General features: G+C 40.7%; 1 protein-coding gene across 1 annotated transcript; it reads right to left on the reverse strand.

Annotated features, from left to right (window-relative positions):
- Nucleotides 1–843: 843 nt before the first annotated feature.
- SMG8 (SMG8 nonsense mediated mRNA decay factor) lies at nucleotides 844–6759 on the reverse strand. The gene is made up of 4 exons (XM_060647749.3): nucleotides 4977–6759; nucleotides 4061–4206; nucleotides 1967–2839; nucleotides 844–1542 (listed from the first exon to the last, which is right to left on the reverse strand). The coding sequence occupies exons 1-4, from the start codon at nucleotides 6733–6735 to the stop codon at nucleotides 1345–1347; spliced, it is 2976 nt and encodes a 991-aa protein (XP_060503732.1). The 5' UTR covers nucleotides 6736–6759; the 3' UTR covers nucleotides 844–1344.
- Between the last annotated feature and the right edge of the window lie 4755 nt (nucleotides 6760–11514).

Here is an 11514-nt window from a genome sequence, read left to right on the forward strand (position 1 = left end):
GCACAGAGCCTGAAGCGGGGCTCGAACTCACAGGCTGTGAGATCATGACCTGAGCCGAAGTCGGCCGCCCAACCGACTGAGCCACCCAGGCGCTCCCAGGGTAACTTTTTAAAGGGTAAAGTGTGTATTAATATTTTGGATTAAAAAGTTTTACTTCAGGGGCACCTGGCTCAGTTGGTAGAGTAAGCAATTCTGATCTCGGGGTTGTGAGTTCAAGCCCCACGCTGTGTGTAGAGATTACTTTAAAAAAAAAAAAAAAAAAAAAAAAGGCCTTAGTGCGCCTGAGAAGCTCAGTTGGTTAAGCAGCCAACTCTTGGTTTCAGCTCACATCATGATCTGATGTTTTGTGGGTTCAAGCCCCATATCAGGCTCCAGGCTGGCAGCATAGAGTCTGTTTGGGATTCTCTCTCTCTCCTCCTCTCTTTCTTTTGCTCTCACTCTTGCTCTCTCAAAATAAATAAATAAACTTAAAAAAATAATAAAGCCTTAAAAAAAAGTATTAGTTCAGATAGCATTCCTTTAAAATATGCTGTCGCATCAGTCCAGGAATAAAATGGCAAAAACAAAACAATTTGACTCAGGTACCAGAATTGTGAGCCAAACAACAGGGCTTTTTTTGCAATTAATCCTCATACTTTTGCCAGATAACCTACTGGATCATCTTGTTTTGAAAATAATTTCAGAAGCAGCATCTTAAGGAAAATCCCAGCTAAAACATCATTTTTTTAACCAAAACAAAATTTTGGTTCAACATGATTAGGCAACATTCAGTTATGATAGAAACATGTTTTATTATGGACAGTGAAACAGAAACAAAAAAAAACCCCAAAGGTATCAACCAGATATTTATGTCCTTTTCTGCAAGAACCAATGTTTATTAAGAAGGTACAGGCCTGTTTACAATAAATATCAATAACATCATGAAAGAGTGGAACTATTGTATCAATACTGAACTCCTGTAACCAAAGCACATTCTGTATTTAAGGAAACACAGCATACACGTACCAAAACAAAAACAAAGAAACAAAATGAAAAAAAAAAACAAACCCATACACAGCAAAATCAAACATCAGCCTTAAAATGGAACCAGCTATAGGGGCACCTGCGTGGCTCAGTCAGTTGAGCATCGACTTCGGCTCAGCTCATGATCTCATGGGTTGGGTTCAAGGCCCATGTCAGGCTCTGTGTTGACTCAGAGCCTGGAGCCTGCTTCAGATTCTATGTCTCCCTCTCTCTCTGCCCTCCCCTCCCCACACTGTCTGTCTCTCCTTCAAAAATAAATAAACATCAGAAAAAAATATTTTTTTAATTAAAAAAAAAAAGATGGAACTGGCTATAAAACACTTATTGTGTTACTGCTTTAAGAACTCCACGGAGCACCTTGTAACTCATTAACTGCACGTTTTCCTTAGGAGGGAAACAAGGTCCTCTCTCAGTCACATATGCATAAGGAAATCTCAAAACCCAGAGGCCATCTGGTGGAAGAGTGATTTCTTGTTTTTCTGGGTAGAATACCGGACATGGTGGTGGGCCTGGTTGAACCTGAAAAGTAAAGGCAATATACTTATTTTTGCATTTTTCATTAAGAAATACCTGAAAGATAAGTGCCTAAACAAACAGTAAATTCTAAGAGCATATGAGATTAAGTAGGTAATAGGTAAACTAATCATATCCAAAATTACATTGAGTCTCAAATATTATCCTATTTTTCTACAGATTTTTCTTTTTTTTTTCTATAGATTTTTAACTTCAAGTTCTGCCTTTGAACTAAACAATGTGAATTGATGGTGTGAACTGAGAAATACACCCGCAATTTATTTTTCAAGAACTAGATTAGGTATAAAAGGTATTTAAGATTAAGACCTGTTTAATGAAATATTAGATATTATCCTGCACTTTTTAAAAAACAATCAAAACAAGCATCAGCATTTTTTGTCTGAAAACAGAAAAGGGTCATATTTCTTACCTGGGGCATTAGTATTATCTGCAAAGGAGCATCAGGAACTACAACAAAAAGCCTCATAAGTTGAGCATAATGTGGTTTTAGCCCTCTACCCTGAGATGATGACAGAATATATAAGGGCATATCACTATTCAGGGCTTTTAAAGCGGACTCCTTTGGCCCACTTCCCATTACTTTCATTACTTTGTCAGGTCCTGAACACATAAACCTCCGACCTCTAGAGTCTTCATATTCAAAGCCCACAAATGCTCGAGCTATGTCATCTCTCCGTCTTCCTCTTCCCATTACTACTGCACTTCTCTTTCCAGGAATAGCTTTATTTGGAGCAGGCCAAGAATTTGTGTCTAAGTCTCCTTCATCTTCAGCTCTAGTCCTGATGACAATGTCCCAAGGCATAAGATAGTTTGTTCCTGGAATGAAGCCTTGTTGGTCTAAACCTGTATGAAAGTTGTAAGACTTAGCAGGGCCTAATTTAACCAATGACCAGCTGGAGAATTTGGGTAGTAGACCTTTAGGGCAATTTGAATGCAGCATGCCTGGGAGATACTCAACTGTGGATGCCTGTCTATCAACCAAGTTTGGTCTCTTCTCAGTTTTTACTTCTCCTTGACCATGAACTTCTGGATTATCTCCTCCTGCTTGTGGATCAGCTGGATAGGTACCTAAACTATCTGTGGACTGGCCTAAACTCAAAGCTAAACTCAGGCTTGTGCTCTCTCCTTGGGTTTGAGGTTCTTTTTCTTTAAGTTTATCAGCATCTGCATCTGGAGGGGCAGGAGAAGATTCATTTTTGGCAGGAGCAGGATCTGGAGTACTTGGTTCAAATACTGGGAAATTGATATGATCCAATTTTCCACAACATTTTTCTTCCAGAAGCTATGGAGGAAGAGACAAAACAAAACAACTCTGTGACCTTTTCATTTAAAATAACAGATTCTTGGGGCGCCTGGGTGGCTTGGTCGGTTAAGCGTCTGACTTCGGCTCAGGTCATGATCTCACGGTCCGTGAGTTCGAGCCCTGCGTCGGGCTCTGTGCTGACAGCTCAGAGCCTGGAGCCTGTTTCAGATTCTGTGTCTCCCTCTCTCTCTGCTCCTCCCCTGTTCATGCTCTGTCCCTCTCTGTCTCAAAAATAAATAAACGTTAAAAAAAAATTAAAAAAAAAAAATAACAGATTCTTCACTCTAAAAAGATTAACAATTAATGGGTAAGGGGTGCCTAGGTGGCTCAGTCGGTTAAGCGTCTGGCTTTGGCTCAGGTCACAATCTCACCATTTGTGAGTCCGAGCCCTGCGTCAGGCTCTGTGCTGATGGCTCAGAGCCTGGAGCCTGCTTCAGATTCTGTGTCTTCCTCTCTCTCTGCCCTTCCCCTGCTCATACTCTGTCCCTGTCTCTCTCAAAAATAAATAAACATTAAAAAAAAAAAATTAATGGGTAAGCAAATAAGTTCATATAAAGAACTTTCCCTTGTCTATATATCACACTCAAGTCACATTTACTTTTCTAGATTTTTTTCTAACATTAAAATAAAAATGTTTATTTATTTGAGGAGCCTGGATTGCTCAGTCAGTTAAGCGTCTGACTCTTGGTTTTGGCTCAGGTCATGATTCCACAGTTGGTGAGATCGAGCAGCTGCATTGGGCTCTGTGCTGAAAGCACGGAACCTGCTTGGGATTCTTTCTCCCCCCTCTCTCTGCTTCTCCCCCCACTCATGCTCTCTCCCTCAAAATAAATAAACTTAAAAAACTTTTTTTAATTAAAATTTTTAAAAATGTTTATTTATTTATTTTGAGAGGGAGAGAGCGAGTGTGAGTGGGGGAGAGGCAGAGAGAGAGGAGAGAGAGGATCCTAAGCAGGCTCAACTCTGTCAGCGTAGACACTGTTGTGGGGCTTGATCTCATAAACCATGGGATCATGACCTGAGCTGAAATCAAGAGTCAGATGCTTAAATGAGAGAGCCTCCCAGGTGCCCCTACTTTTCTAAATATTTTGCTTCTGAAAATATGTACTTTTACTTAGATGATAGTTAAAAAAAAAAAAAAAAGAAAGGAAGAAAGAAAGAAAGAAAAAAAGGGAGGAAGATGAAAAAATCAGAGTCTACCTGATAAAAGTCATAGTTAGCTGCCTTGATATCAAAGGGATCATCTCGAGGTGCTTGTTTCCTTCCACAGTTACAGGCACCGGTAGATCGAGCTCGGCTGTTGTGATACAGCACAGGAGGATTTCTATCAGCCTCTGGTTTTTCTCCTGGAAAACATAACACTTACTGTTAATTTCACACACATAATGCAGAGTCAAAGTTATTTTATATTCTATTGCATCTAACCCCAAAATTTCTCCAAACAGTACTTTGGAAATGAGAAGAGATTACAAAAACAAACAAACAAACACCAAAAACACAAAACCTTGAGTATATACACATAACAGAAGAAGCACTGAAAATTCTTAAAATGATATACATTTTCAATCTAAAGTTTTAGATGTTTAGGGTTTCTTTTCTTTCTTTTTTTCTTTTAGATGTTTAGGGATTCTAAGTACATTTTATCATCATCATGGTGACCTTACATTTTCAATGAATTCATTTTAGTTCAACAAAAACTCCAAAATAAAAATGTTAATATGAAATTTCTGAAACTTTATACTCTTTAATAATTCTAATTTAATAATCCTCTATGGATCATCCTTTAAATACAAGAAAATAATTAGCAGTCATAGTTGTTATTTTTTTTTACAACAGGAGAGAAAACTTAAATTTGATTCAACTAAATTTCTGTGGGGCTTTTTATAATTATCAATACATAGTGAAAAGCCTCTCTTAAAACAAGAATACACGGCACCTGGCTGGCTCAGTCAATAGAGTATGCGACTCTTCATCTTGGGGTTGTGTGTTTGAGCCCCACATTAGGCATAGAGATTACTTACAAAAATAAATAAAATAATAATAATAATCTTTTAAAAAAAAAGAATAAAAACACAGCTCAGTTTTGATTTCAAAATGCTGAGAAAATTTTAGCTACCTGATTTAGGTAATGAGTGAAACTTATGTACACAGTGTTGATCAGTTAAACTCCTTTCCTCACAGAGCTGATGGCCATTGCTCCAAAACTTGTAGCAGTCCTCATGTAACTGCATGGCATACTTGTGAAAGGCTGGACCCCTAGCATGTTGACTGTATACTCGAAGAGCCTGGGCAAGCTGATTCTTATGGACAGTCATTGTGTAGTTATGAGGCAAGTTTGACTGATAGGCACTATGGGCCATGGGTAAAGCTTTTTGGCACCGGTTTTCTGAGAATTTGGTGTCAATATCCAAAAACCCTTCCAAGACTTTAATACTGCTTAAAATCTTAGATGTTAGCTCCCCAGTGGGAGATCCCAGGTCCTCCTCTTTCCCATCTATAGCTACTTCATACAGTTTTGAAGCTGCTGAGATCCACTTCTGATAAGTGGGAAGTTCAAAATGGGAAGGCTGTGGGTTCCTGCCCACACTGTCATCAAAACCTTTCTTGCTTAGGACTAATTCCACATGCTGCCATAGAAACTCCCGCAGAGTGAAATCCACTAGCTGCCCTGAAGAACTGGAACTGCTGCTGTCAATGTGGAAAGAAAGCTGCTGTCGGCTATGCTGTCTCATCACCTGGTATCGCCTGGGCCCAGAAAGGGGTGCAGGCACCAGCAAAGATTCTGGGTCCTTCACAGTACAATGACTCCTAAGTTGGTCCAGCAACATGCCTACTGGGTCCTCCTCTTGGCTTCCGGGAACTATGTACACAAAAGCTTGGTTGGCAGGCACAGTAAAGAGGCAATTGATACTCTGATTAGTTAAGACGCGACTCTTCCTAAAGATTCTATAGATCTGGTCCTCCAGGGCATGCTGCAGTCTCCTTTTGGGAGAATGTTTCTTGGGCTTGTCTGGATGAGTTGGGTCTTGGCTCCGAGGGGGTTCCACTTTGAGGGCTCCATTGAGTTGAAAGAGGAAAAGGAGTCTAGGAGGGCAAGGTCGGCAGTTTAGTTTCCAGTCTTTGCCAACTGGACAATCCTTAATGGCTGTTTTGAGGAGGGGCAGTACCTTCTGTCTCAGTCCATCAAGGGCTCTGAATACTCGATCATACGTGATGTCAAAAGAACAAGTGGGATGGACCAGAAGCAGGATGTGACAAACGGAGAAAAGGTAAAGGAGACTGAGACACTGCAGCTTCTCTTGATGCTTCCAGAACTCGTGCGCTTCTGCATGAGGTAAAGAGAGGCCACCTCCAGCTTCCCCACTCTGAAGGGCACGACAAGCCCGCAGAAGCTGGGAATTGTCACAGATGGAAGTGAGAAGAAGATAAAGAACTTTGCTTTCTTGATTGTAATAGGCCTGCAGAAGGCTGTAGTCCTGGGAGCCTGGCTCAGTTCGGTTCCCTTCAGCGGCCGCTACACCTCCCCGAACTGAATCCCCCGCCCCAGCCCCAGCGTCTCCGGCTCCACCAGCCTCCCCGACGGCGCCAGCCTCGGTCCTGATTCCAGGCCCTGAGTCCCCAGGATCTTGGTGGCGAAAGAGGGGAAAGACCTGTCGGTCGCAAACCGTATTCACAAGTGAGAACTTCTCGGAATTCAGTCGCAGAGCCGTCTTGCCGAAGATTCCTACCACGCAGATCTCATCCTCTCGCCAAGGAGGCTCGGGTCCACCAGCCACGCTCCCTCCGCCCTCTGTAGGGGACCCCTCGGGACTTTCAGAGCCGGTCCAGGATGAAGCGCCCATTAGAAGCTCTCGCAAGCTGACAGGACCCGCCATGGTGCAGAGACTTCTTTGGACTCTTTCCGGTCCGCCCTGAAAACCTAACCGGCTTTCGTCCAACTTTAAAATCCCTCCTCCGCTTCTTCAGTTCCTGCTTTCCTCTCATTTTTAGGTTCCGCACCTCGCTCATCCTCTCCTGGTTTTTGCGGTTTTCCCTATTCGTCTACCACAGTTTAAGATTTTCCTCAACCGGGGACTATAGGGATTGAGAGATTAAAAAAAAAAAAATGTGGAAACAGCTGGTTTGCATTTCAAGGAGTACAAAAACACCGCAAAAGAAGCTTGTCAAGTGGCTTGCAAAAATGGAAAAATGGTTCAATTTAAGCTCTAAAATCTTGATATAGTAGGTGTAGTCTTCAGGACGAAGGGGGAGTTAGTTAGAAATGCAGAATCTCAGGCTCCAATCCAGACCTACCGAATCAGAGCATGCATTTCAACTAAATGCTAACGAATAGTTTCACTGCCCTAAAAATCCTCTGTGTGCCACCTATTCATTCTAACTTTCTCCAGCCCCTAGCAACCATTGATATTTTTACTGTCTCCATAGTTTGGCCTTTTCTGCAGTGTCATATAGTTGGAATCATACAGTATATAACCTTTTCAGATTGGCTTCTTTCACTTAGTAATATGCATTTAAGTTTCCTCCATGTCTTTTCATGCTTTGGTAGCTCATTTCTCTTTAGTGTTGAATAATATTCTGTTACCTAGATGTACCACTGTTTATTTATCCATTTGCATACTAGAATACATCTTAATTGCTTCCAAGTTTTGGAAAATATTAATAAAGCTGCTACAAACATCTATGTGCAGGTTTTGGGTAGATATCCTTTGTATTTTCTTTTAAAGATTTTTTATTTTTAAGTAATCTCCACACCCAATATGAGGCTTGAACTCACAATTCTGAGATCAAGAGTTGCACGCTCTACTAGCTGAGCTAGCCAGGTGCCTCCCTCTTTATTTTTTAAAATTAATTTTTTTTATTGAAGTAGAGTTGACATATTACATTACAACAGAGAGATTCAAAATATATTATGAAATGTTCACTGTGATAATTATAGTTACCTTCTGTCACCATAGTTATTACAATATTATTTTTTTAAGTAATCTCTACACCCAACATGGGACTCAAACCCACAACCCCGAGATCAGGTCACATCCTCCACTAACTGAGCCAGCCAGGCACCCCTACAATATTATTTCTATACTTCCTATGCTGTACTTTTCATCTTTTATTTTTTATCGATTTTCTAATTTTTCTACAATGAACACTTTTTCCAACTTGTAATATTGAACAATGCTTCCTTGAAAAAAATGTGGAAAGCCTTAACTCAATATTTGATTTAGTTAATTGGAGGTTTGAATGGTTAGATTCATTTTTTTAAAATACTCTTGGCTTTAAGATATAGAAATGGAATTGGATGATTTGTTTTTAATGAGTTCTTACTTGTGATGTCAAATAATGACAAAGTAATAATAAACACAGATCATTTACTTTGTGTATGGCTCTGTGTTAAATCCTTATCAAGAATTGTCTCATTTAGGTATGATCTTACTTATATATGGAATCTAAAGGAACCTAGGTCATAGAAATGGAGAACAGGGGCACCTGGGTGGCTCAGTAGTTGCTTAAGTGTCCAACTCTTGATTTTGACTCAAGTCATGATCTCACAGCTCATGGGTCTGAGCCCCCCTGTCGAGTTCTGCACTGACAGCATGGAGCCTACTTGGGATTCTCTTTCTCTTCCTCTCTCTCTACCCTTCCCCTGCTCACATGCTCTCTCTCTCTGTCTTTGTCTCTCTCTCTCTCTCAAAATAAATACATAGACTTGGGGTGCCTGGGTGGCTCAGTTGGTTGAACATCCAACTTTGGCTCAGGTCATGATCTCACGGTTCATGAGTTCAAGCTCCACATTGGGCTCATGGCTGTCAGTGCAGAGCCCTCTTCAGATCCTCTGTCCGCCCCCCCCCCCCTCCTCTCCCGCTCTTGATCTCTCTGTCTCTCAAAAATAAATAAACATTAAAAAAATAAAATAAATAAATAGACCTAAAAAGGAGGAAGAACATGAATTAAAAAAAAAAAAAAGAAAAGAAAGAAATGGAGAACAGACTGGTGGTTTCCTGGGCCAGGGTGGGGGATGCAGAGATGGGTGAAGGTGGTCAAAAGGTATATACTTCCAGTATTAAGGTAAGTAAGGTCTGGGGATGCAATGTACAGCATAGTGACTATACTTAACAATACTGTATTGTATATTTGAAAGTTGTTAAGAGAATACATCTTAAAAAGGGCACATGGCTGGCTCAGACAGTAGAGCTTGAGACTCTTGATCTCAGGATGTTTAGTTTGAGCCCTGTATTTGGGTAGAATTTACTTAAAAAAAAAAAAGTTCTCATCACAAAAAATTGTAACTATATGAGGTGATGGATGTAACTAAATTTACTGAGGAAATAATTTTGCAATATATGCATATATCAAATCATGATGTTGTATGCCTTAAACTAATACAATGCTATATGTTAATTATATCTAAATAAAACTTGGGTGGGGGAAAGAATTATCTCATTTAATTCTCAAAGGAAAGATGGAACCCTAAGTCATGGTGATGGTGTTTTAATAAATTAAGCTATATTAGGCTTCTCAACCAACTTTTATTTACTAACAAGAATTCAGAAAGGAGTAGGAGTGGGTTTTTTAATGTATTTTTTTTTTTTTTTAATTTTTTAGGGGCACCTGGGTGGCTCAGTCGATTAAGCATTCAGCTTCAGCTCAGGTCATGATCTCATGGTTTGTGAGTTCAAGCCCTGCATTGGGCTATGTGTAGACAGCTCAGAGCCTGGAGCCTACTTCAAATTCTGTGTCTCCCTCTCTCTCTCTCTCTGCCATTTCCCCTCTTCTCTATCAAAAATAAATAAACATTAAAGAATTAAATTTTTAGGGGCACCTGGGTGGCTCAGTCGGTTGAGCATCCAACTTCGGCTCAGGTCATGATCTCACATCTCTGTGAGTTTGAGCCCCACGCCGGGCTCTGTGTTGATGGCTCAGAGCCTGGAGCCTGCTTCAGATTCTGTGTCTCCCTCTCTCTCTGCCCCTTCCCCACTCTCATTCTGTCACCATCTCTCTCAAAAATAAACATTAAAATTTTTTTTAAAATTAAATTTTTGTAATGTTTATTGATTTTTGAGAGAGAGCATGTGAGAGAGCAGGGGAATGGCAGAGAGAGAGAGAGAGAGATTGAGAGAGAGAGAGAGAGAATCTCAGACAAGTTCCACACTGTCAGTGCAGAGCCCAATGTGCGGCTCAGACTCACAGACTGTGAGATTATGATGTGAGCCAAAACCAAGAGCCCAACGCTTAGCCCACTGAGCCACCCAGGAGCTCCGACAAACAGAATTTTTAACAATACATTTAGTGACGCCTGAATGGCTCAGCCAGTTAAGTGTCTGACTCTTGATTTCTGCTCAGGTCATGGTCTCAGGGTTAGTGAGTTTAAGTGCTAAGTTGGGCTCTGTGCAGAGCCTGCTTGGGATTCTGTCTCCCTCTCTCTGCCCCGCTCCTGCTTGCTTTCCCACCCCCTCTCAAAGTAAATAAACTTAAAAATATTTTGCTTGCTTATTTGCCTTTTACTTATTCCCTTCCCTACTTCTACACGTCCAGATCCTACCTCTCTTTGAAAAGCCAAGTAAAATGAGAAAGTCCACGTTTATCAACATAAATTATATTGTGATCCTCACCATGTAGATTATATGCTATGTTTAGTATGTGATTTTGATTTAAAATCATCTCAACAATTCTTTGACTTATAAATCCAGGAAAAATAGTATATATTAACTGTAAACATTGTACAGTTTTCCCAAGTAAACAAAATTTTGAAAAATCAATTATTTAAGAGTCCCTTGGGGCGCCTGGGTGGCTCAGTAGGTTAAGCGTCTGACTTCAGATCGGGTTCAAGCCCCGCATTGGGCTCCACACTCGATGCCTGCTTGGGATTCTTTCTCTCTCCTGCTTGTGCTTGCTCTCTCTCTCTCTCAAAATAAATAAATAAACTTAAAAAAAAAAAAAAAGAGTCCCTTGAAGAAAACAGGAGCAACAAGAACTCTCCTACTTTGCTGAAGGGACCATGAATTGATTGGTACAACCACCTGGGGAACCAATTTGACACGTTTTGGAAAATAGGCATGTTTATTTTATTTTTTTTAACTTTATTTTAACGTTTATTAATTTTTGAGAGACAGAGTGCGAGCAGAGGCAAAGAGAGGAGGACACAGGATCCAAAGTGGGCTGTGTGCTGACAGCAGAGAGCCCAAAGTGGGGCTCTAACTCACTAACCATATCATGCCCTGAGCCAAAGTCAGAAGCTTAACCCACTGAGCCACCCAGATGCCCCTAGGCATGCTTTAAAATCTAGCAGTTCCACTCTTAGGTATACACACTAGAGTAATTCTTGCACATATGTACATGTTCAAGAATATTCATACTGGCATGCATGATTTATAGTAGCCAGAAACTATAAACAATCCAAATGTCCACTAACAATAGGATGAATAACTATATTTACACAACAGAAATAAGTGATCTATTGCATTACACAGTAACATGGTTGAATCTTAAAAATAAATGTTGATTAGGGGCACCTGGGTGGCTCAGTCTGTTGAGCGTCTGACTTCGGCTCAGGTCATGATCTCACAGTTTGTGGGTTCGAGCCCCGTGTCGGGCTCTGTGCTGACAGCTCAGAGCCTGGAGCCTGCTTCGCATTCTGTGTCTCCCTCTCTCTCTGCCCC

Source organism: Panthera onca, chromosome E1 (assembly GCF_046562875.1).
Source record: "Panthera onca isolate mPanOnc1 chromosome E1, mPanOnc1 haplotype 2, whole genome shotgun sequence".
NCBI classification, from domain to species: domain Eukaryota; kingdom Metazoa; phylum Chordata; class Mammalia; order Carnivora; family Felidae; genus Panthera; species Panthera onca.

Bases quoted from the DNA above. Each gene is read 5' to 3' on its own strand.
- SMG8 (XM_060647749.3), bottom strand. From the start codon at position 6,735: ATGGCGGGTCCTGTCAGCTTGCGAGAGCTTCTAATGGGCGCTTCATCC. The intron at 4,207-4,976 runs GTAGCTAAAATT...TATGTTTTCCAG, and splicing joins TCACTCATTACCTAAATCAG to GAGAAAAACCAGAGGCTGAT. The intron at 1,543-1,966 runs GTAAGAAATATG...TTTACTTTTCAG, and splicing joins AGATAATACTAATGCCCCAG to GTTCAACCAGGCCCACCACC.